Source organism: Excalfactoria chinensis, chromosome Z (genome assembly GCF_039878825.1).
Source record: "Excalfactoria chinensis isolate bCotChi1 chromosome Z, bCotChi1.hap2, whole genome shotgun sequence".
In the NCBI taxonomy this organism is placed as follows: domain Eukaryota; kingdom Metazoa; phylum Chordata; class Aves; order Galliformes; family Phasianidae; genus Excalfactoria; species Excalfactoria chinensis.
In genome coordinates, this window is record NC_092857.1 from 33,761,781 (window position 1) to 33,789,143 (window position 27,363).

At 37.3% G+C, this 27,363-nt stretch overlaps 1 protein-coding gene across 4 annotated transcripts in view; it reads right to left on the reverse strand.

Annotated features, from left to right (window-relative positions):
• Positions 1-27,363, reverse strand: part of TRPM3 (transient receptor potential cation channel subfamily M member 3) — a 123,658-nt gene that overhangs the window by 63,495 nt on the left and 32,800 nt on the right. For all 4 annotated transcript variants that reach the window (XM_072360616.1, XM_072360614.1, XM_072360617.1 and 1 more), the window contains exons 7-8: positions 17,209-17,332; positions 1,747-1,819 (exon numbers count right to left, since the gene is read on the reverse strand). In XM_072360616.1, coding sequence (XP_072216717.1) covers positions 1,747-1,819; positions 17,209-17,332 — 197 coding nt within the window. The remainder of the gene's footprint in view (positions 1-1,746; positions 1,820-17,208; positions 17,333-27,363) is intronic.

Sequence of the window (27,363 nt, forward strand, 5' to 3'; positions counted from 1 at the left end):
AGTGTATTTAAATTATATTTAAGATAAAAATGAAGTCTACAATTAAAACATTTCCCAGTGATGGAAAAGACAAATTTGGTGATGGATGCAATTCTTGTTCCTTGCTTTGAATGAATTAGTTTTTCCTTCCTTCATCTTGATTTACATTGCTTCTGTGTCAAGACATGCAAAATGCCTTGAGATTTAACTATGCAGATGGCTAAAAGATGCTACTTCAGGATAGCAGCAAAATAGTTACATTACCTGCAGGCCAAATGACTGGTATCTTGATCGTAATGAACAAAGAGGAGAAAGTGATGCTATGGAAGCCTAAAGAAATAGAAGCTACTGCAGCAAAATCAACGAAGTTCATTTCTCTGTTGGTACCTATCCGTTTGCAATTATACATTTAAGGTGGACGGTTCTTGTTTACTCCTCTCTTTCAGACTTTTGATTTAAATGTCTGAAGTACAATTTTAGAAATGGAATTAAAAGTTGTGTAAAAGGTAAAACAATCTCTCCCCTGGTTGGGTGAAAGCTATTCAGTCCTTCTCTCTTCTTCTTTTCATACAACTTTTTACAGCTTTCACAGGTAGAAACTGAGAAGAAAACAGAGCTCTGGAATGAGCAAGATTAGTTCCAATTACCACTTAAAAAATCACCAGTTCTATTATTTTCTTGTTATGACTGAAACTCAAACCTGCCACATGGCAGCACGTACCCTTTTACTCAGGAATGGGGATATCAGAAGCATGACAAAAACTGCTGCAGGAAACACAGCTTTCTCCAGGTACCTTTTGAAGTGCATTCCCTAATGATTCTCAGAATGCTCTTTAAAATGGTTTGGTACATCCTGGTCTCTGTTTTTAAAATCAGTATGGTGCGTGCTAAATAACAGAAAACAGTTGACACAACAAGATGACCAAGGTGACTGATAATATGTAATGTGTGGAAATACCATTTGTAGAAATACCATAGAAATGGATGGGCATGTCCTCCCTGCTCTAGCTCAGGTGAATAATCCTTAATCAGATAAGTGCATGTACTTCAGATCTTTAAAAATCTTACCTTTTTCTGTATTGGCACTACATGATAATATCATACGATGAAGGGGGCCAAAGCTAAATGGCATATGCTTGCCTGACCAGGGTCTACGATGAACTGTGATTCAGAAATATTTTAGCAACACAAGATTCTTTGTAAGACAATGTTTTAAGAGCATGAACGTAACTGGTAATGGCCTGGAAAGCCACGTGAGCAGAATGAGGGCAAAACTCCAAAAGGTGAGTTCTCAGCTCTATCTATGGAGGCTGGAAGGAATTCCAAAGTTTCCATGCCTTTCTAGGATGCTTAGAGATAACATTCTGAAATAATGGCAGTTTTGTTGTAGGGAGATAACTTCCAACTGTATTTTCCATTAACCACTGGACAATGTAAACCTGGTAAGTTCTTAGACCAGCTGCTCGTGAGTGCTAACCTTCTAAAGTAACTTGTGAGGGACACCACTTATGTTTCTTGTGACACGTTGGCAATTGCAGGTGGTGAATAAAGACTGAGGAAGAAATAAGAGTAGCTATTTAGACATTAATGAAAGATCTAGATTTGTAGAAAGCAGACAGAGAAAAAGATATGCTTCAATTTCATGGTAGAAATTTACCTTCTCGATATGGTACATACTGCAAATAAATGCAGGTTCCAGCACAGCAGAGACACAGAGTTAATCCATTTGGATTGTTAGAGACTCACTGTGAAGTGAAACTCCATTACCTTTTAGTAATGCTGTAAGGATAGCTAAATCAATATCCTGGTGTCCTTCTGATCCCATGCGAAATACTGTGATCTGAAATGTTAAAAGACAACACCATTGTTGAAAACACTGCAACGTTTTTAAGCAGAAATTAAATCAGAGCTACATTATTTGGATCTCAAAATCTACCCATGTCTACAAGTCAATCTACCTTACTCAGTCATCTTATGAGAAGCCTGTTATATAGGATTAACATACAACATATATGTTTATATATTCTTTGTGAGATAAAATTCACTGAATATAAAAGTTGCATTACTAATCATATGGAAGAAAGAATCCTCTGTGATATACATAGGGTGAAATAAGAAAAGAAAATAAATTATTGTATTAGATTAACATCAAATGTAATGCCCCCTGTACTAGGTTGGACTAGGTTATGGATTTTATTTACAGCATATTGGCATTGAATAAAAAAATTTCAGAAAAAATAAAATAAATAAATAAAAAAATCAGCAACCAACAACATGATTTTGTATAGCAGAAAGTTAGCTACATAATCTGTGCTTCTAACATCTTTAGGCATATGTGATAGATATTATATGTAAACTTTGAGGCTGTTAGGCAAGATAGACAATTAATGAAGAATGAGAATGAATATTGTGGGACTGTTCTTTCAAGACAATTTAACTCGTGATTAAGACTATTCTGAAACATATAGAAGTGTAAATCCCCTTGCTCTTTTTGTTCCTATGGTAATAGATGTTCCCAGACCTCTGTTTCTAGAAAGGCAAACAAGACTGCAGTCTTTTTTTACTGTCTTTTCTTTCCTAAGGCAGCCTATGTTACCATTTTGATCAGAATAACTGGTAATGTTTTCTTCTTTTGTCATTGCTGACTGGCTCCATAAAATTTTAATTAAATGATACGCTTAACTAGGAATCTTGTGAACATATTTTATACACATATTCAGGAGCATCTGTAGTCCCTATATTCCTAGATTTCTACTCATGTAGCACCAACTTAATTACAGCAGCATCTGCTGGCAACTATCAGTGCACAAGGAATGGTAGGGAGTAATGGGGAAAGAAAACACTGAAAGTGGTCAGGGCTAAGCTTCAGTTTACCAGCTACAATACTCTTACAGATTATATCCCAAGAAATTTAGTGCAGCCTCCTGTCACCTTCACATGGTCCTGGGAGCCCCAGGGTGTTTGTAGGGTTGTCAGAGATTTTGGCATCAGCGCCATTCTGGAAACAGATAAGGAAAACTGGATCCATGGAAACTGTCTTAGCTCACATAAGCGATTTAAATGCTGCCTAACACAGTGTGATGAAGCATTTACATTAGGTGCCCTCTCCAGTTCAACTGAACTGTTTTCAAATTTGACTTGATTAGACCCTTGGAAGTGTTCCTGAGACAATCCTTAAATGCCATCAATGATACCAATGATATTCTAATTATTTGTTCTCCTCCCTCCTCCAGATTCTACAGATGTTTCTGGCAAACTACTTGAAGTCTATGGTCCTATCACAACTTTTTTTCATCTACGCAGTGACTGACAAGAAAGCTTTCCCTGTAGTGCACTCAGGCTGTTTCTCCACAGTTAAGTACAGGTAGAAACACACATTTTTTTCTAAGTATAATCTCAGTACACAGTAACAACATGAACTGATAAGACCATACTCTCTTCTGTGTAAGCAAGAAGGAGGAACATCTTCCCTCCCAACGGTATGTCTGGCAGCTGATGAAAATATGTGAGTACAGTGTACCCACATAACAGATTGAGTATCAAATCCTCATCACACTTTGCAATTTCCTATACTATTTTTGCATCAAGAGGCATCTCCATAGCACTGAAGGGATGTGTGGCTGCCTGGCAAGCTGGTGTTGGAAACATGTTGTTTGCAGCTCTGTCCTCTGTGGCATCAACACATGGCAAGATGCCCTTCTTGTTCTTTAAGTCCGTGTAAATGAATCTGCATATCAGGGGCTGAAAATACCAAAATAAGGCAGTTCTGAACATACAGTGGGAGAACAAAATATATTCCAAACTAAACATGTGCTCAGTGACTCTCAGGTTGCATATAAACTGCAAACACTGAACAGCTTACCATCACACTAAATCTAAGGGAAGAGCTTTATGTGCATTGGACCACATATAGCACTAAATTTCCAACTTCTCTTTCATCTCTATTCACTTCATCCTTTCCCCCAATCAGAAAAAAATCAACCTGCTCCAACAGAACAAATGTCAGTGGTATTAAAAATAAAGTTGAACCATAAAATGTAATTAAATTTGAATAAAAAGAGTACTGTTAGATAATAATGGTTACTTTATTATTATGTTTAAGAGATCTAGCAAAAACTCAAGGGTTTTTGAAGATAGTTAAATTAGAGATGGGCATAGAAAAAGTGTTTGGACTCAAACTAGACTTTGGATCATATGGAAGCTCATTCCCAAGACTCAAACAGAAATTAAAGCTTAACCAAGGCAAAGCCTCATGGTTATTCCTTTCAAAATGCTCAAAGGTTAGCAGCTCAATGAGTCAGATGACGCCACGAACTTCAGCCTGTTCGGAAATCACAAAATCTTTCAGGACAGAAAACAGGTATGCTCAGCCTCTCACAGCAGTTCAGGCTAACTCTCTACACAACTGCTTTCTCTCCTGTCACAGAACATGAAGATTTATGAAAACCTGAAGCATTGGACTACTTTTATTCATGCACCTTTACTTTTGCAGAAACTTCACAGACCTAGTTATCTGTCAAATTATTGTCTCCCAGACTCAGCTCAACCTAGAATTCACAGGTTGTCTTTAACCCATTATGTTTTCCCACAGTTTGGAGACAGATTGGTTGTTTCTTCTTTCCACTGTTGTCCTAAAACTTCACCAGTGTGTTACTATGTTCACAACGTCCCCATCTAAAATAGAAATTGCACTGTAGTTAGACAAGTGCTGAACTTTCTCATGCATCACTGGAGAGAAAATTTTAATCCTGACCTGCAGTGTTCTTTAGTTACAGTTTTGTTCCCTTGTATGTTTGGAAGTAACTGTTGGAAAATATTTGAGTTGTCATGGCTCTTCAGAATAAATTTTGGAAGATCGGGCTTATAAATTGCAGCATGCCGGCTGATATGTGACTTGGATCATCACCACCACTTCTATCTCACCTGGCAAAGCCATATTGCTGAAGCTTTATTTTCTTCATTATCAATTTATGATCCAAGAACAATGCAATGGAAGAGGGAGAATATCAAAGCTATGTTTTCAGCCCCAGAACACACTGAAGGAACACTTAGTATCTCAAACAGACCTGGAATGCATCTCCAATTGAAGCTTTACACCTGGCTGCTGTCATGACATTCATTACTGAGGAGGCTTGTGCCTGCCCTCTGTCTTTTCTCACAACTTCTCTTAGAAACACAGCTGCAAATACTGCCTCTCTGTTTTTTTTATGTCACATTTAAACAGAGATAAACAGGAAAAAAAAGAAGCTTTGAAATACACAGAGAAAAAGAAAAGCATGCTGCTTGTTGCTGGATATAATTCCACTGTTTTATGTTAAACCCCCTCTTCACTGTGCCATCAAGAAAGCATGACTTTTACTTAGGAATTTAGTAAGTATGAAGAGACAAGTGCTCCTAAACCACAGGCTTACTTCTATACTTAGGTACCTTTTTTAGTTTTTCTGGCATTCTTTATTTCCTGTAGTTTGAAGAATAAGGACACAGGGACACTTTGTAAAGTATTTATGCAGACTAAACACCGAGAAATGTTCAATATCTCCAGGACTCATAAAAAGTCAATCTGTCCCTCGTGTTCAAGGCCTGTTTTTCTGGCATTTTTTTCCTGTTTGTAATTTACTCATCTAGTTTCAAGAGACATTAATTTATCTGACATCTTCTGGGTGCCATTCCCCTGAACACTAGCAGATAAATCATTGCTGACAACTGAGATACAACACATTGATGCTGTTAAGGCAGAACATTTACCAGGGCCTTGTTAGAATGGGTTACAGATACCACTACACTAGTGTACACAGAACTGCTGTGCTAAAGGAAAACATCTGGGACCGTAAACTCTATAACCAGCTACCTCTTGATGGATGGACATTTGCCCCTGAAACCCACTTGGTAACACTGAAAATAATAAAAGCTTTTCTTCTTTAAAGAAGAGACACAGTGCCTATGTGTCAGTCAAGTTGTAAAGGATCTGCTTCATGTTTAAGCCTACTGCAGTGCTGTTTGAGCCTGCTGTAGTAGCTGTAGCCTCCAAAGAACCTCACTGAAAAAAAGCAACATAAAAGGCAAAATAAGCTAGTAAGTACGCATATGAAATACAGGCCATTAAACTACTAAAACCAAAACACTAAGACTAAATGTTATGTATGCTTAAGACTAGCAAAAGAAAAAGAGGAGAGATGCATTGGTAGTCAGACTAACCCTAGCCATTCTTTTGCATTGCTGTGAAAAAGGGAAGACTAACTTGAGCTGATAAATGTTCTTTATGCTGATCTGATTAAAACTGCATCTACAAAATAGTTTCCTATTTTTTTCTTAATAAAATTTTGGTAGAAAGAACTACCATTTGACTTTAACAATTATTATTATTTTTTTTAATCAGAAACCAATGTCTGTTCAAAGAGGAATAAAAAAACAACACCCCATCCCAAAACCAACTACACCTTTTTTCCCAGAAGGTTTTGGGCCATATTATTACTTCCATGTAGCCAGTAGTTTCAATTGTTGATGCTGAACTCAATTATTTTAGAGGAACGTTTTTTGGGGCTTGGTCTTTTTTTTTTTTTCTTTTTCTTTTTCTTTTTCTTTTCCCTTTTCTTTTTCTTTTTCTTTTTCTTTTTCTTTTTCTTTTTCTTTTTCTTTTTCTTTTTCTTTTTCTTTTTCTTTTTCTTTTTCTTTTTCTTTTTTTCTCTCTCTCTTTTTTTTTTTTTTTTTTTTTTTTTTTTTTTCCTGTTTTCCTCCTTTTCTTCCTCAGTGTTCATGCTATTTATTGGCTTGAAATGAGTTTTTCAGGTAATTGCCTGAGGCATCTCAGTGAACAAGTGTGATTTTCAATAGCAGCTCAAGCATTTTTTTTTACTATATATTTTTCTCTTTTCCTTACAAATACAATACAGTTGACGTTAACATCTCTTACAAATAAAAGACTGTGTTGCACTGTACTGAAGAAAGAGTTTTAAATCTTAAGATGAAAACACAACTGAAAGAGGCACGCAAAAATCAAGTCATCAGTAAAGGCAATCCCAACAAATTACAAAAGCAGTGCTAAGGGCCATACAGACTCTACTTAGTTCTAAAGTATGTATTCCTTTTGGTCTGCCAATGGTGATCTATAGTAAACTTCAGTAGGTAGCAGATACTTTGTGCTCCTGTGTTTGTGTGAGACTGAATTTCATATTTATCAGAGAGGGGACCCTCTCATGTAAGTATATATCTCATAAGTATGGAAGGAAGATGGGGAAGTGGGAGGGGGGGATCACCAGCTCTGATATGCTCTTCTCAGTAGGTGAAGGTTTGAGATCCACCAGGCAAAATGTTGTTTTAGTTCGACAATGGAAGGAAAAAATGGAGGTACCACATTACAGGAGAAAAACTCTCATTTAGCTCTGCTAATTCTGCCTCTGTGAAATGAATTTCCCTTAAAAGCAGGAAAAAAACAAAAAACAAAATCAAAACAACAACAACAAAAATCCCTGGGATGGGCTTTCCTCTATCTCATTTCTGATTTTACTCAAATACCTTAATGTGAACAGGATTAAAATCCAGGAAAAAACAAACAAAAAAGCAAGCCTAGCTGTGTCCTCATTCTCCCTAAGAAAATTTGCTATAGGAAATCACTGAGCTAAAACAGACCTTCTCTGCAAGCACAGTGATTGCGGCACACTGTGCTCCTTGTCAGCAATAATTACAGTCCAGCAGGGTAGTAACCTACTTTTCAGGCAAGGCAGGTAGAAAGCAAATAAGGAAGCAGAGAAAAAAGCAGCATGACAGAAAGTGATGGAGAGTGAGGTGTGATGTGGTGGTGTGGGTGGAAAGATGAGTAAAAGGAAAGATTATCTGATCTGAAACTCTTCAATAATAGCAGTTAATAAAACAGCTTTGTTGTCTATTTAGTATCAGCTTCATTCTTATTTGGCCGATTTCTTTGAATTTCCCTTTTCCTTTGCTCTATGCAGTTTCTTCCACAGTAGGGTCAGTTTAACCTAGCATCATGCATCCTCTTTTTTGTTTAACTTCATGGTGTTACAACACTGTTCTTCCATGGACACAACCAAGCACTTCTATTTTAACTGAGAGTGGCAAATATGAACCAGACTTTCAGAAATGAGTGACACATGGGGAGACACAGATCTTTTGCTGACATCTAGGATTTCACAAGTTCAGTGTGCATGTAAATGTACGATTGCCTTAGAAGTACAGATCATAGCTGTGAGTATGCGATGAGCACTCTTCTCTTGTCAGGCAAGACTGGGCTCTGAGCATGCTGATTTACATCTAGGTGTCCCTGCTCATGGCAGAGGAGTGGGACTTGTCCTTTAAGGGCTTCTTCCAACTCAAATGAGTCTATAATTCCATGACACTATGAGTATATGCATCTGTATCTCTTTAAATGGGAGCTGCAAAATGATAAGATCAGCTAAGAAAACACGTATCTAATAGATGCTGAGAATGGAAGATGTTGTCAAGCAGAAGCATGTGAAGTCATAAGCAAGACAAGGCCTGGAGGGGTGAGGGCACTGAGATGCTTAGGAGGACACAGATGTTGCAGGTTGTGATGTAGGTTGTGATATCCTAATTGTGAAACTTCTGTATTCTTAGAACCTGGTCCCCTGCCCAGTTTCTTCGTAACTGCCTGCACTTCTGTCCCTTACAAATTTGGATGAAGCACAGATATAGAGAGAGAGCAGGATAGTGTGAGGCAGACAGACTGAAGCAAATGAAATCATCTGACAAGCAATTCATAGAGACCCATAGGAAAATTCTTGGCACTAGAATATGCTCTATTTTCTATATTTCTCATTAAGCCAGCATAGCTCTGCAACAGTTTGCTGTTTTCAGGCCTACTTAGATATGTAAAATGATAAAATTTACTTAGTATGAACTGGTCCACACAAACAGGTTCATATTGTAACTGTATGAAGCTGATTTTACCTCTAGAAGGAGAATGAGAGCTGTAGCTAGGGCAGCAGGCAGTCACTGCCATCATTAATTGGAAATCTTCTGGGTCATGGGAAGGGAATTCATCTCAAGGAAATACTTTGCAACAGCTCAAAGCAGCATTTGGTGAAAATAATCACAGGACAAAAAGGTTATTACTAACTATCAGAGTATTTGGTTCCTCTTTTAATGCTTCCTTTAAACAAAAGTAAGCCCTCTCTTCCTCAACCAACATACCACTTCTTTCTAGGACATATTCTGAAAATTAAACAGGACTGTATAAGGGCTGAGGATTGAATGTGAATAGTTACACAGCACCAGGCTGCTGTTAGTATTGTTAAAATGTACTATTACAGTGAGTACTTTTTTTTTACAGTAAGGTTAATATCAGCCACTTCAGCATGAGAGTTAAAATCTGAAATATATATAGAGAGATTTTGGTATTTGTTTGGAGAGAGAGCTAGCAACATCAAATAAGCAGGGCGAATGCACCTTTGCACTGAGAAGCATTTTATACTCTGTCACAGAGTCAAGAGATAAAGAAGAAATATCACTGTCTACACCTCAGACTGACAGTGCCTGCTGACTAGACAATGGATAGCTGAAGACAGAAGAAAAAGCAGAGTGAGAGTGATAAGAGAGAATGCAGCCAACAACACGCTCTTTACTTCCTGTATTCATAGCTACTGAAGAATGCTGCAAATTATTCATGCTTTTAGAGACAGATTTTTTCTTCACTGTCATTTCACTGTCACATCAGGAGAAAATACAGAGTGATTTAAAATAATTAGAAGTGACTTTCTTTCCTTCTGTCTATCTATCTCCACTCATTTTTTGAATGTAATTAAATCTTACCTATGGTAAACACACAAATGGTTTGTATGCATCTGGATCAGAAAAAAACACCTCTTTCTCTACAAACAAATAAATAAAACAAAAAACAAACAAACAAAAAATCAATCAAACAAAAAAAGACCACCCCAAAACAACAAAGCAATGACAAAACAACAACTACAAAAAACAACCAGCCAAACAGATACGGCTGTTAATATAACCTGAAACTCCCCTGTTTGAGAGAACAAGTTCAGCAAAACACGTTGTTCCTTCTAGAGCACATGTTGACATTTCTAATTTAGCTAGGCCTACCTGAATGTTTCAGAGGAAAATTCCCCTGAAAAGAAAAATGAGTGCTTAGTAAAACAAAACATTAAAGGAGGTCAGTTGTGCAAAGCGACAAAAGGGCTCAGATAATACTGGAAAACATTTCTTTCTTCTTTGCAGTAAATAATCCTGTTTGGCTCCGGGGAAAAGCTGCTTGATGTGGAAGCATAGCAAAGATCAAAGTGAGCAGGTGAGATGGATAATACTGAGAAAGAAAGAGGGTGGCCAAATAAGAATAATACTCAGAATACTGAGGAATAAGAAAGAAACTTTCAAGTGAGGAGAGCAGAGGCTGTGGACACACGAGGGGAGAAATTTGAATGTGGTCTGCAAAGTTTCATATATTTTACATTTTCTTATGCTTTGTGGCAGCACTGCAATGCTTCACATTTTTCTCTGACCCAATAATTTGCCACAGACTCATTGTCTGGTAAGAAGCAAGGAACAGAAAAAATCAGTGCTTATAAGAAAGGCAGCAATTCTGCAAATGAGAAGCCATGTAGGTGCACAAAATTCATTTGACATAAATTACTGTCAGTGTTTGGCTCTCCCTGTAATTGGTAGTTTCAGACTTTAGTTTCAGACTGAGACAGCTCTGTCAGCCCCTAATGGCTGACAGAGAAGGCTATGGAAAAGTCACAGATTTTCCTTGGGTGAAAACTTACGTACTTCTTAAGCCTAACAGCGCTGCCAATCATTTGGAATGGAATATGTTTATTTTCCAGTAGAATTATGATTTAAAGTAGGTTTTGGCAGTAAAATATTGAAAACAATGCTCTTCCATTTTGTTTTCACACTGTTGTTACATTAGGCCATTCATCACTCTGTACAGACAGCGTACCAGTTCCTGATTTTAAAGTTGAAGGAATATGAATAAACATAAATTCCAAGTCACAATATAAGAAGAGGAAAAGAATTTTAGATATTTTTCTTTAAGTTGCTGGGCTGTGCACATCAGCAGATTGTGAAGATAAACACAGATGTGTTTCTGTGCAGACTTGCAGTGTGAGTACTGTCTGAGAATCAGGAAGAGAGAAATGCTTTTGACAGTCATTTTCATTCACAAATTGTTATAATTCAACTCTTCCACTGCACTGACCCAGCAAAGAAATGTGGACTAAATATGTTGTTGTTCACTTTCTCCATCTCTTCTACTAACCAGTGGGTTCTTGCATTGGCAAGACACCATATCAACCTATCTTTATAGAATTACTTCTAAAACTGCAGTGACTTTAATAGGCTGAAAGGGATGAAAGTAGTAGAGTGACTAAAACAATAAAGCTTTTCTGTCTAGGTTTTGTTGTCTGAAACCCAAGTAGTAGGACTTACGTCAAATTGAACCCTAGTATACTAGAGTATACTGGAGTATACAGGGTCCCCCTTTTTATCCCAAAATATTGATCCACGGGTGATACAGGAATGTTCAGTTCTTCAGTTCCAGCATATACTAAGGAGAAGCCTGAATAAAGTTTCTACTGGTGTACTTAGCTGCCATGTAGCACCAAAAACTAGTATTTCTCCCAGAAAGAACTTTTCTGACTAAACAGGCACCCATGCTGTGGACTAGTGAGATGAGAGTCAACTTCTATGTGTGCTTCTAACCTTCTGAAAGAGGCCCACGCCTGTGGATCTCTGTCCTCACACAAGTCCCATTAGCTCATTCTGGGAACTTAGCATTGGGAAGCAACTCACAGCCTTATGACACGTTACTATTGAACTAATAAGCCTCTTTTGGCACCTAGCCTTGGGTCTGCAGTATCTTTGCTCTCCTGCTAAAGCTAACAAGCTTTGGTAGTATAAGTTCTGTGAAAAACAGTCAAGTAACCCAGTGTCATTCTGTGCTTTCACTTAGACAATTTAATGCACAATCCTTCTCCTGCTCAAGGATACTAACTACTGTAAAACTGAACTTTATTTCAAGACAAAGTTTAATAAAAAGCTCACCAGTGAGATGGATAGACCTAATATTCCATTTCTTTAAGTGACTGAAATTCCAATTTGTCCATTCTCACTGCTGTGTATTCTGAAAAATTATGTCTGACAGGTTATTGTATTAAACATCGTCTGTAAGACATACTCAGATTATGTATTCTAATGTTGATCTTACAGAGAAGCGTAGTGAGTTGGCTGGATAGCTACAGCATTAAGGTTTGGTCCTCTTGATTCATTTTAAATCTAAATTTCTTGCTTTTCCATGCAACACCTTCTCAAATGGTCTGACAGCATAAAGGCACCCAAGCTGCTCCACTGTAAATGATGCATGTGCACACCTATTCTGTATTCAGGATTACAATAATGTTGTGACAATGCACAGAAACCAGGCAACAAAATACTAAATCTGCAAGGAGCTCTAAATTTAAGTAGAAAGCTACATTAGTATCTACAAGGTAACTCCACATGAGACAACCGTGCAGGCAGCATGCACCAAATAAGTGAGAAAATGCCTATTTACTGAATGCGAATGTAAATAGTAGATTAGTTATTTTCTGCAGTCCTCAAGGTGGCTGATGTTAAAAATGACAGTTAATCTTTGCAGGCTTGTGTGGAAGAAGACATATAATTGTCTAGGATGGATCAAATAACTAAATAACCAAATAAATAAATTGCTTCAACAGTTGGTCTGACATATTTGCCCCTTCTGACTGCAGAAGACTGGTCTCATCTGCCAGCAGCTGAGAAGCAGCTGCTAGGATCAAAAGCTTCCCAAGGCTTCAGTGTGATGCAACAGCTACAACAGCTGCCTTCGTCTTATTTATTTATTTATTTATTTTGAGGTAAGTAGCTGTTTTGCTTGTTGAAATTATTCTCAAAGTTTCTGAAATATATACTCTATATATTCTGGCTCTAGTGCAGATTTAGTTATCTAAGGAGTCAATGGCAAAGCGCAAATAACTTCAGCTGCCTTCTTGGCAGCTGGAGAAATAAAATATAGTATTGTCTCCTCAGCAAAAAGGAATCAAATAAGGCTTACAGAATGAAAAACTACCCTGTAAAGTCTTAACACTTACAAACGTAGGCCTAAATTCTTGTCCAGATGCATTGATCTGAACTGACTGGACAGGAGATTTAAATTTCACCACAATTAGGAGAGTTACCACAGTTTCTGCTGAAGAGGTACAGCCCCTCCATTTGAGCTCAGAGGACTAATAACCACCAGGACACTTCAAATTGGAAATCTCACATAACGTTCCATGGGTGAGAGTTGTTCCAGCAACCTGCAGACTATCAGCTACTTGATGTTCTGTTGCTCCAGATACTGCCAGATTACATGCTGTTCACAGCAATTATACTCTTGCAGGAATAATGAGTTTTACTGTTTGACAATCCACCTCTCCCTTTTCTATCTCTTGTATAAGAAAGACTTCATCAACATGACAAAATCTTAATTTGTTTATGAAACTTGATTTCTTTAAAAAATGGGCTAGAATGAACATTCCAACCCTCAAGGACTATAAAGTGAAAATAAGATGGTAACTTCTTAAAAGTCCATTTGATTTATCTGATATTTAATTCAGAACATATCCACATGTCTGTTATTAAACACTTGCCGAAGATATTTGACTAGAATATTAATACTAATTCTCTGAGCCTGCACATCCAGATTAAAAGCACAAAAGCATGCTGTGTGTTTTGTAGCTAGTATAGAGAATTGTAAATCATCTAGGTTCAAAAAGACCTTCAAGATCATCATTACTATACAAAACATGTTGGAAAAAATACTTTTTGTAGCTGAGAATTTGTTATATCAAAGAGTTTTATTGTGCTCCTAGCAACAGTTGTAGTTTCCAGGGAAATAAATAGAAGGCATTACCTTCAGAGCAATCTACATGGTCAAATTGCACTTGTGGGCTCAATGCATGAATGATCTCCAGGAATTCACAGGTGCATGCAAACCTATGTCCACTGCCAATATGCTCCTTCTGTAAACCCTGTTAGTTCAGTTACTGTAGGCAGAGAATCTTAAAATATTTAGGGAAATATGTTTAGCAGACAATTGTCATGTTAGCAATAAGAATACAAACTCAATCAGCAGGTAGCACACAATTAACGTGATGTTTTTTGATTACTAAGGCATAAAAAATGGACTTTTCTGTTAACTGTCACTATTCAGGATGCATTATCTTTATGAAAAATCTACATAGATACAACAAGTGTGTTTGTTTTCAGTAACATGCTCCTTTCCAGCTTGCCAAAGTGTTTTTTTTTTTTTCCCAAAGTCGGCCCAAACAAGCTTCCCTCTTTCTATTCTTTCTGCTTTCCAGATGGACCTAATCTGCTCATTGGAGAGTACATCCTGACTTTTGAGAAATACACATTGTGACTTGGGAACACAGCACTCCAGCAATATGCCAGTCTAAGCTTCAGAATGATTCAATGCTTTTAAAAGAGCGGAGCAGCATGCCTTTGTCAGATAACTCAGAAGCCAGAATTACTGTTTTCAAGGGCAAACAGTAAAGCTAATTTATTTACTGAGAGACAAATACATACTCACTTGCACAGCTGGAGAAAGGAAAACTGTCCTACATATTTACAGACCCTATCAGGTGAAGCAAATTTTTTACTATTCTACTCTCTGAGGCATTGCCTCCCCAGCTGATGAGGCAGAGCAGAGTCCCTGGGCTACATGTTCACCTGCTCTTTGTATTGTGAGGGGTAACTTCACAATAAAACAAGAGAACACACTCTTGAAGGCTATCTCTCTCTCCTTTCCTCTTTCTTATTTTAATAAATACAGAATCCAATTTCACTGTGCCTTTGGACTAATAGGTTGTTTCAGCTTCACAAGAGCTGCAGCAGCAGGTTTATAGTTCTTCTAGGAAAAAGTGTTGGTTGGACTTTAAAACACTGTTTCCTGCCCCTCTAGCTTTAGTAAGCTTTCCTGCTTCTATTTTAGGGATTCTCTGGGTAAATATTTTTAAGAATTAAAATTAAGAAGTAAAAACAGAGAATTATATGCAAGCTATTTTTCTGTCTTTGTATTCTACAGTTACACACAGTCTACTTCACTTGAAAGAGACTTTTATACTATGTATCTTATTAAGCCTGTTGTCCAAATATGTTTCTGAATACAAACACAGATGCACACAACACCAAGACAACTAAGTTTACAATCTAAACAAAACTACTCATTAAACAGACTAGTGGAAATTTCTGTCTTGCAAATCTAGGCAACTTCGATTTCTCATCTGCTATGGTCTTGTCTCCCCATATATCTTAGGTACTCACATTTTTCATCAAACAAACTTACTCTTACAATGAAATATTAGACATCTAATAATGATGCTCAGAACTTGAAAAGTCTGATTTCCTATAAAGCGTCCATTATTTCTTATGATTACATTTTTCCTACTATACTTATGTCAGATTTAAAAAAGAGATTGCAGCCTTTTTGTGCAATCTAAATAGGTAGAGTAGAAAAATTTATTTTCCAAGACAGCTTTGCATCCCTTTTCAGAGACTAAATTATGTTTTTCTCTTTTCACATTTTCTCTTCACAGCTGCAATTTATCGGTATTTATGTACTGTATATTAAGACCATTTCCCTGTCTGTACCTGTTTGTACTTATCTGTTTTACTGCATGCTATAGTACTTTACCTGCATACTGTGATATCACCAGTTGCTCTCACAGAGCTTTCTATGATGACTGTGAGTTCAGTAGCTTCAGAGTCCGGTAGTAAAGCACACAGAACCCATGAACTTAGGGAAATGATCAGTTACATAGCCATAATCAATTTGGTTGCTCCTGAGCTCTCACAAGAGACAGCAACCTCTAGCAATCCCATTTTAGACATAAAATCTTTCTAGCATAATGCTGTTAAAAATAACACTATGAATAGAGCTAAAATATCAGAGAGGAGCACGTGCTTTCATGTGTTCTTTTAAATATGGTTGGGTTTGTGTTAAGAAATGACAGTTCAAAACACCCAATCAGGGGCAAATCATGCCCTGGATGATAGCTCTTCACAAGACACATAGGTAAAGAATATCCATGGTGAGATAGGTTACATGTCTACAGATAAATCTGTAACAAAGACATAAACTTGCACAGGATAAAATTATTGACATGATTGCTACAAATTAAAATTTCACATTTAACTCTGTAGGAGTAAAGGTTCTTCAAAGTCTGACATGTTCTTGTTTAGGAATCTTGAACAATCCAGAACTGCATTCTTCTCCTATTGATAATTTCATCTCTCTTTTTCTCTCCATCCTGCCTTCCTCTCTCCTTCCCTTTTACTCTCCCTTCACCCTTATTTCAGCCATTCAGTTTCAACTGAAACTAAAAGGCATTGTTGAAGATGAAGTCACAAAAAGCTCAAATGGTTTCAGAATTCCGAACTTCTGTAAAATATCCTCATATCCTCTTGTTATCCTATAGAACAAGCGGCAGGCTAAAATCAACCTGGAATTCCAGGACACTGCAATACGAACTGAAAACAAATCTCAGAATAAAATTACAAATGGGAAGGATGACTTTCCAGATAGTTTGTTTCATTATTAATAATAAAAGTACGGGAATTTAATCCCAATAACTTTAAAATGTGATTTTGCTTTTGCTTCCACAACAGTACATTCATGGATGTCCTGGAAACTGTTGAGAGGTCTTATCTTCTGCAAGCAAGTATAGGTATGTGTAAATGGACACTCTTGCCCCTGCAGAATGAGAACTTTGGAGACAAGCTGTTCACTTTTACTGCCTTCTCCATAATAGAAAAGTATAAAGATATTCATGCTACTCTACAGTGCCCTTAAAAAATGGTCCTAGTGACACATAAACAAAACCTTGTTACATTTTCTGTAGTTGAGAAGGGTTGAATTTGAATCACAATATGCCTAAGGATGACTGAGACATAAAAATTTCCATATGCTATTATTGATTATATACCACATTTTGCCCTGTCAAAGTAAATGTAAAGGAATTAACAAAGTGAGCAGATCTATTGGACTTATCACTACATCCAATCTACAACAGTAGATTAAAGCAAACAAAAATCATTATCATTCAGAATAATATCATTAAGAGTCAACGCATTTAAGAAATACCTCAAATAGAAAAACAGATTGAGCATCTGAAAAGCTCAATCAAACCAATGCATTAAACTCTATCTTTGCCCCTTCATAATGTGTAAACATACCAGCTCCTTCTTCTTCATGCATTCCATGAGGATAATAAAGAGGTGCTGTGCCTGGGTTCGAGTGTATGTGAAAGTCTTCTGGATGGTAACTAGCAACTGGTCCCGCAAAGACTCATTAATAAGTCTGAAATTAAAACAAAAGAAGAAAGCTACTGAATCAGACACAAGGAAATATTTTAACTTCAGCTAAGGGTGAAACAAATAGGAGTTAGATAACAGAACATCACAGGTTGTTTTGGTTGTTTAGGTTTGAAGGATAGGAATTGCTGAAAGCATCAGAGTCAAACTGAAAAATACTACTAGAAAAACATGTAGGCCATGTAGAGGTCTCTCATCTCCAAAGTTTTTCTTTCAGTTCCCACACATTGAATGACAGGTTATTCAAGGGATCAGCTCTGTGGGATTTCCTAACAAAAACAAGAAAAACACACTGACATGTGACATGAATGAACCCACCTGATTATTATTTTTTTTTTTCTTTATATATATTATTATTATTTTCTTTTTAGACGAGTGGGTATCCCAAAAGAAAGCTTTACGTTTTACATAACCTGATGGCTTACGCTCCCACATACAACACATACAGAAGTAACATTTTTAAAGCCCTGATGAACAGCCACAGTTTTAAGGTATCATTCGATGCAGTTGAACGCACTGCAGCAGGGAACAGTCATTTAAACACTGATTTCACTTCCAAGTACAGCAAAGCCTGTACAAGACAGTGGTATATCTCCTTATGGTCATTGATCAGTCATCTTTTAAACAGGGCTTTAAACAGTCTGGATTTGAGGGAGACTAGCACTTCTTGGCAAACTGCAGACCTCTTCCCATCAGTGAATTAGCAGAAATGAACTCTTAGTTCATTCTAAGAAACTGGGTACATTACTGTTGTCAGCATTTTTGATGCTACACAGGCCCAGCTAACAAAACACACAAAAAACCTACTTTGTTCTTGAATCCACTCATAGAAGTCATTTTGTTTTTGTGTATGCTGATCTTCCAGAATTTTAAAGAACAACCACTTCTGCATTCATCCCCAGTGCTAAAATTCTTACTTGCAAAAATAAAGGCCCAACAGCAGAAAGAACAATACTATATAGAATATTAGAATTTGAAAAACAGACCTTGATATTGGAAAGTCTATTCTGCAGCACCACTCTTGGTGAAACATTATAGTACTTACCGTCTTACAAATTATTAGGTCTAATTAAAACACAATCCTTTCATATATGAAAGCTCCTACACTATGGTAGTTTTCTCAACTAAAAACATTATGGTTTTGAAAATTTACTGTTTCTAACAAGTAGAGTTAGAATGTTGTAGAGGATAAGTCCATGTTGATCATCTGGTGGAAAGAAAAACAGAAAATCTTCATGCCTAGTATTTTATGACAGAAGTTAAAAAAAGATTTAGTTCTGCAGCAGCTGAAAAGAGCTACTAGATGTATCACAGTATGTAGAAGCGAGTATTGACTTGTAGCAACTGTTTGGAAGAACAACAACCAAACTCCTCTTTAATTGATGCTGTATGGGTCACTTGTACCTTTCTGGAGCAAAGAAGTGAGAATGAGACTGCAGGAAATATTTTACATGATGGAATTTGAAATACAATTTAAATATCAATTTTTTTCTGTCTACTGCAAATGTGTCCTTAGGTGAGACAATGAATAGGAATGGAAATGGGAAAGGAAGTGGGAATGGGAAAGAAGTATAATGTTGCACAAGAGAATACAGGAACCCTGGCAAATGGTACATATGTTCTTCATTCTCTGAATGTGACACTAAGTGTATCTGCTGAGGACTTCTACAAAGCAGCAGACATGACATATGTTAACCTTTATGAATTAAAATGAGTAATATAGGTTTTTAGACCACATCGTGGATTACTGTTCTCTCTACACCTGGTTGTTCCCACTCTTTCTTGCTCCATTACAGACTCCTCTTGAAGGAAGAGTCTATACAAGCACTTCCACTTTTCTTTGAGGAGCAGTATGGCCACAAATGTATTATTTCCTGGGATAGAGAAGAGGCAGTAATAATGCATTTGCAGCTCTGTGTGAGCATTCCTTCCCCCTGCAGTGTGACCTACTTCTCTCTCAAATAGGGAACATATGATAACTTCAGTGGATACAACAACCTTCTTGGTAGGTGGCAGTGAGAGCTGGTAGCAGGGAATTTTATATGTGGAGATATAAGGAACATAACCTTATTCTGTATGGCATGAGAAATGTTACAAACATATAAGAACACAAAACAAGATGTCAGAGCACAGGCAGAGATTTAGATTCTCTTCATGTTAAAGAGAATCAACTTGGAAAGGCTGACACCCAGAAGCTCATTCCTTACAGTTAAGTTAGGTCTCCTCAGTCTAATACTGCAGATTAGTAGGTCACATGTATAAAATTTCTGAAGTCTTTTTTTTTTTTTTTTTTTTTTTTTGGAACTATTATTAAATGTAGAAATGGTTTAATTATCCCACCATCAAACTAAAGAAGAAAAGAAAGAGTGATCAGAAGAACAAATTACCTGAAAATATATAGTGAAGAGAATAAAAATAAATTTAAATAAATGTCTTATTTCCTTTGGAAATTATATGAAGTGTATGAAAAACCACACATTTGGAAATATCTGAAATCAGAGTCCTGAGGCAAGAAAAAATTTTACAAAGCATTTCCAAGAATGCTGGGATGAAACTCACATTACTGTGTAGAATCCAAACATGAAGTTTTGTTTCAGAAAATAGCTTTCTCTCAATCTAAAGGAAGACAATTTTACTTTCATAAGCATTGAGCAAAAGATCAATGAAGTCCTCAGGACTCACCTCCAACTTCCTAAGCAGCCATTATTTTCCTTTCCTGAATTAAAGCTACCAGATACCACCATCGTGTAAGTTTAAACAGCACAAAAAGCAAACTTCATATGAAAGCTATGATTAAAGTTTATGGTTTAAGTTTAAAAAAAGACATTAATAATGATTCCCTAACTACAGGGGAACACATCTTTCACAGTACCACTGCTCAGAAACTTGTTGATGTCATTCCCAACCTCAGTTGTCCTCAGTTCTACAGCCAGTTTTAGACAAAGATCTTGAAGTAGATCTTCTGTAAAAAGTGCACATAGCTAATCTGAGCTTTGTGTAAATTGAAAAATTGAAATCAATCATATCAAGTCTATATTTCATTAATTCCTTAAAGTCTCAAATAAAAAATGCCAGTTGTGTTATTTGTACTCGATCTTTCTTTAGGGTCCTTATGAGGAAAGGTTGAAAGATGTGGGACCATTCAGCCTGGAGAAGAGAAGGCTGAGAATGAATCTTATCAATGCTTGAAAACTTCTACAGGGCCAGAGTCAAGAGGATGGGGCCAGGTGTTGTTCATTGGTGCCCAGTGATAGGACAAGGGGCAGTGGGCACAAACCGGAACACAGAAAGTTCCATTTGAACATGAGAAAGAACTTGCTTATTGTGAGGGTGAGTACTGGAGCAGGCTGCCCAGGCATGTTGTGGATTCTCGTTCTCTGGAGATATTTTGAAACACATCTGGTCATTTTCCTGCATGACGTGCTGTAGGGAACCTGTTTTTGCAGGGGGGGCTTGGATAAGGTGATCTCCAGAGGTTCTCTCCAACCCCTACTGTGATTCTGTGACTCTGTGATCCTACGGTTCTTTCATTCTGTGTCAGGCTAATAAAATATATGTAAATGGGACCAAATCCAATGCATCTAAAAGATATAATTTCACAGAACACTACGAGGAAAATAACTGTAACTTACAGGTGATGTGTTGATTTATCTGCAGTGCAAAGAAATCTTAGTTTACTACGCACACAATCTTATGGATTGTGGAATAACACACTTCTGGAAATCAGACATTTCTAAGAATAGGCTCAGGGAAAAGAGATAGCTTGTGACAAGAAGTCTAACCCAGAACACAGGAGATTCTCAAACAGTGACTTGGGAAACAGTACAATTAGTAGCCTCTGTCACAGACTATGAACCCTTGATGAGCAACATCCCCCAGTCTACCAGACTGAAACTCTACTATTATGGCTTCCTGCAACGTTAGCACACTCTCACCTTAACAAAACTGTGCTTCAGATTTAAGTACAGGTAGTGTCAGAAGAAGATAACATTTTTATAATCTTTCTGGCAGGCTTCAGTATAGAAAATACATTGCAGCATACCAATAATGTCCTGTTAGGAGTATTTTGGTGGTGTAATTCCCTGAATTACACATAATTTGCCAAGGCAGTAATATCCCAGGTAAATTGTTCCTGCCTTCTCAAAACATGTGGCAGACAATTTGACTTGATCTCTTACTTCACTTTCCCCATAGCTAAAGCCTGTTCTTTCATTCCCTAAATACCTGAGATCATTCTCAGGAAAACACTTGTGTTTTACTTCCAGAGAAGCAGGATTGCTTATATAGCTTATGTTTTGATGGAACTCAGATAAATACTTTCAAAAATCTGGCAACTAAGGAAGAAGCATATATACTTTACATTTAATTTTAGAAAAAGAATCCACTAATAAGGGCAGCTATGAGTGATTGTTTTAAAACTTTTCCTAAGGAATAAATAATTGATATAAAGATCAAACCTGATCTTTATGATCTTACCACAGGGAAAAAAAAAAAAAAGGAAAAAAAAAAGTAGAAAAATGTTCTGGATCAAGTTAGAGGACAATTGAAAATGTTGAAGTGACAAAGTAAGCAAAGTGACATTCTAGTTCTGTACAAGATATGCTGGAATATTAAACAGCAAAGCAGAACTTCCTTGTTTTGGCTGATCTGGTAAAGAGAGATGACAGCATTTTGGCATCCTCACACCTCAGACAGAAATTTTTTTGAAGTCATGCCTAACATATGAGGAGATATTAAACACTCTCCTCAGTAACATCACAATCTTTCAGCCTCATGGAACACTGGAGGAGATGTGAAAGATCTGGTCCATAGCCAGCTCCCTAAATTAGTCATTTCACTCCAGAGCTTTTTAGTACTGGAGTTGTACAACATGCTAGCATAATTTCTATCACCTAATTTCAAATATAAGTTCATTATAGATTTCTAAACGTTTTGTAATCACATTGCTTTGAAATTCTCTAATTGATACACTTCCTTTTCAATGAACTGCACACCATCTGTTTTTAGCTTTTCTTTTGCTATTTCTTTTTTCTATTTATTTTTTTATTTGAGATAAAGAAAATGCATCCATAAAATATCAATGTGATGTGAAAACAGTTCCCTGCTGTCCTCTATGGAAAACTGAAGGGATTTTCTGTTTTAATTATGGTTAGCATTGTAGACAATCACACCATACGTTAGTAATATGACCACAGTCTCTGCTGTTTTTTTTCACTGGAATTGCAAATAAGATGCAGTAGTGCATTGACTCCATGGGACTGACTGAATTTCTCATACTTTTCAAATCTGTATATTTTGCATAGAATTGTAGTGAGAAGAGACAGAACATAAATGTAATTATTCCTTCATTCTATTTAAATGGGGACAATATCGGGGTGCTTTCATAAGGAATCCGTGTTACTTGCAACTCTTCATTGGTGGTGGTTCTTTTAAACCATTTTGCACAGACTGTGTTTATTGAATGTCTGACTTTCAATCTGAGAGATGGTTGTATTTCAGCAGAGAAATGACCTGCTTCTATACAGTTTTGATCTGAAAGGTGCTTTCATACAAGAGAACAGTAATATGAAAGCATGCAATGTGAAAAAATCTTACAAAACAACTCAGATGTAATAGAATGTCATCATGAGGGACACAGAAGAGTCACACTGTACTTCCATTCTGATCTTTTATGCTTAAAGCATCCCAACATTTTCTCTACTCTGAATTAGAAAGAAAGATATTTATGTCACAAACTTCAGTTATGAAGCCTAAAAGCTATGCTACAGTGGATGATGAGACAGATCAATCCAAACACAATATTTAATGATTCTCTTGTGAGGCTGCTCATTTAAAACAGAGAGAATATTTTACCTATTTCTTTATGAACATTTGGCAAGAAGTATATTTTTGTGGCATTGAACTGAATTCTTTAAGGGTTTCATACCTGCAGGAAGAGAACTGATGAGTAGTTAATATGCTATAAATTCAGATGGGAGACTGCATTTGAATACTGCATGTAATTCCCATTCTGTAAGGAAATATTTACCTAAGAAGCAATATAGTTGTAACACAGCATTTCATTTTTCTCCTTTTAAATTCAGTATGTAATTAGTAAGATCTTTGAAGATTAAAAACTATTACTGAATGACTCTATAAGTAATTATACTGCAATTGTTTTATTTCCTGTTTGAGGGGGAAAAAAATTGAAATGAGAAGGCATGCTTTATTGTGCAGTCAAAAATACTTCAGCTGTATGTGAAGGACAGTTACTACCTACTAGAACAATCTCTTACATAGTGTGGGGACCTTAAGGGGGGCAAATTTGGGTGCTTAAGATTGTTCCTATTTTCCCAAACTTCAACACATTTTCAGTATTTGAAAATTTGAGAAACTGAGTTTTTCAGGGACTGTAGAATTTGACCTTTAAATTAGGGAAAATAGCAATAAGTAGCCAAAAAAATCTTCCAGGTCATATCATAGGGAATACTGCAATTAAGACTTCCTTTAGGTTTTCTACGGTATATAATTTGTTTGTTATTAAGATGTAAATGGTACTGGGAACTCATTAGGTTTATTTGCTTGTATTGAAAAAACACTGAAGAAATACTGTTCTTAAATACTCTGTTCAATGATTTTCAGACCAAGGTAATATGCAATTGTTGGCATTATAGTTAAGGTAAACTTTTAAAAAAACAACATCCTGCACCAATACTGTATAACTGATATCCATAATGCCCAAATCTCAGCTCAGTGGAAACTTTCTATCTGTCTTTCCTTCCCCCTGAAATTTGGATGGACCTTCTCTGAGAGATGTGAGACACCTTTAAGTTATTCATCACTGTTCCTAGCACATCACAAAGTCACAGGAGCATCTCCTCCAAGTCAAGGCACGCACAGTTCTGGCAGCCTCATTCCACTGCAGCCCAAAGAAGTCTTACTTGTAGCTACAATATGCACCCAACATCAGCCTTAGACTTGTAACATGTCCACATCTTCAGGAGGAAAGCCTATTATCAGGCTTAAAAACAAAGCTTCCCTGCTCATGAATGTGCAGACAGACAAAGGAATACTACACCATTAGTCACATCAAACATTGTTTCTGCTTCTGCTATGTAAAATCAATTAGGAAGGACAAACAATGAAGAGGGAAGGCAGGCATGCCAGAACTCTGTGCTACCCAATGAAAAGGATCTTCTGGGCAGATGAGCAAATTGCTCAGCAAGGATCTAAGGATCTTTCTGAAAGGATGGATTGCTGCTGATGGACTGGTGATGGAAACTCAAGCAAAGGGAGCTATTTTTCACCTTCCACGCATAGTTCTGTGATCCCTTGAAACAAGTTTGCAAATAAACTTGCAAATGTACAGACATGCTTAGTACATGTATACACTCATATATATTGTATATGCAGAGAATGATTCCATTTTTTGTCTGTAGTGAATACAATTTTAAGGTACTGAAATAATGTGATAATATCAGTGCCAAAGGGCTGAGTCTGCTGCTACCATGAATGATTCTGAATTCTTTAGATCAGACATCTAGTGCACAGCAGTGAGAAGATACGCTGGGTCTTGAAGAAGACTCTGATTTGCAGCCAGCAGCCAGAATTAAAATAGACTTGTGTGATTGCAGAGAGGACTGCAGAATTAAATTCTGGACACAAATTGGATGTGCTACTTTCATTTAGTGTGTATTAGACACAGTTCTGTGTAACCTACTTAGATTGTATCTGAAAGAAAAAGCTAGTAGCCACAGTCAGCAAATGTCCCAGTTATTCTGTATTCTCCTCACACTGCTAATCACTTTTCAAATCTAGGTTAATATAAGCAGAGAGGAGTGAGTGGAGAGACATGCCCAATTTGCATCTGAACTGCAATTTGTTTGGGTAGAATATTTTTATGAATATACATAATATTGGTGTTAGGCTTTTGGTATTCTCAAGAATATAACTGCACTTACGAGTGATTTTTTCAGAAGTGGGGCAAGCACACAGAAACTGCCTTAGAGATTTTCTAGCCTGTGCATTCTATTTAGTGCAGAGTGAACAGAAACAAAAAGGCTCTTTGATAATATTTCAGGAATGACCTGAAACAGCACCACCACAGAAACAAGAGCTATGGCAAGTGAGAACAACGTCTTTAATGAAGCAGGACTAGAGTGTCTCAGGTAACAAATGGCTTGCTTGCTGTACTTCTATCAACCAGTATTTGTTTCACTTGTTTTTCTTACAGATCACAGGTTGTAATGATGAAATAAATTGCATTCATTCTGTTCTAGCTGTATTACTTTTTCATGATGACATCAGAATACAGACATGGTATACAGAAACTGCATAGGTTCATATCATGCAAGGAGATGTCTGAGTAAGGTTTCTGAGTAAGGTTATGTTAAATATATTATTAGAATGGCCACTGAAAACAGAGAAATAACCTCTCACACATTCAGATAAAAACTAACCTACTCCTGATGCATGACCCTGAGTACAAAACTGATTTTAGTATTACTGGAAAATTAGGAGCTTTAGGTTGAAGAAGTTTGTAATCACATTTGTTTCCAGGCAATGCAATATCGTTTGATCTAGATATTAGTGTTTATGTGTTTATATTTCATTATTCACATAACTATTGTAGGTGTGAATACATATATCCTTCCTGACACTAACACGTATCTAACACTCACAAAAAAAAAAAAAAAAAAAAGACCCCCTTCTCACTGAATCTTGATCAGATTAGTGCAGCTAATTAGAGAAGTCGCATGAAATAGCTCCTAGTAATTTGAATCTGAGGGGGGGTTTGGTGCCGTTTTTATGTTTTGTCCTAAAATTGTTAAACCTTCTCTTGTTTTCTTTTTCTTTTTCTTACTATGAGTAGTAATCTCTGGTTTCTGCTTTGGAAACTTCTGCGGACAAGGTCCAGGTTCATCACAGGATGCCTGGAATCCTTCTGAGGGTATCTGTTGCTGTCAGGTAACGATGCGGTAAGGAGGCTGGTTCACAAGGAGGAAGTTAAAGATTAAAACCGGTGAGATTGGCTACTGCTGACCCACGGTGTCTGAAACTTTTGTGTCAGGTACCCCCTGCAACTGTTTGTGGAGTGTCAAGCAGCCTTTTGACCCGTGCCTAGGAGAGGTCTACATGGGAACTATGTCAAGAACACAGAGTACTGCCAGTAGACACAGCAGTGTGTTCAGTATGTTATAAAGAAGACCATACAAGTGAATGTGTACCAGAACAGTCTCCAGTACAGTAGTGACAAACTTGGTTACCCCAGCAGGTCTTGAAAGCAGCTGTCCCTGCCAGGGCATAAATTTTGGTGCAGCAAGAAGTTCAAAGCCCTGCAGCTGGGGAGAAACAGCCCCAGGAACCTGTACATGCTGGAGGCCTCCCAGCTGAAAAGGAGCCTAGCAGAAAGGGTTCTGGGAGTCCTGGTGGTCACTAAGATGACCATAAGCCAGAAAGGTGCCTTTGCAGAAAAGATGAACATTATTCTAGGCTGCATTAGGACTGCTGCCAGCAGGTCAACGTCAAGGGGTTCCCTCCACTCAGAACAAGTGAGACCAGTCCTGGAGTACTGGGTCCAGATCACAGCTGTCTAGAGCAAGAGAAACACAGGCATACTTGAGGGTGTCCAGTGAAGAGCCAAGACACTGATGAGGGGAGTAGAGCATCTCTACTCTAGCACCAGCTATGAGAACTGGGACTGTTAAGGCTAGAGAAGTGAAGGCTCAAGGTGATGTGAACCATGAAGGGAAGGTGCAGAGAAGATGGAACAAGGCTCTTCTCATTGGCATACTCTGATGCACTGGGAACAAACTGAAACATAGAAGGCTTCCTCTGAATATCTGGAAATACTGTGAGGGTGATGGAGCACTGACAAATGTTGCTCAGAGAATTGTGGAACCTTCATCTTCAGAAATGGTCTGGAGCTGTCTGGATGTGGTCATGGACAACTGCCTGAGCAGTGGATTGGACCAGATGACTTCTAGAGGTCACTTTCAGCCTCAACCAGTCTGTGATTCTGTGACTGCACATGTACTT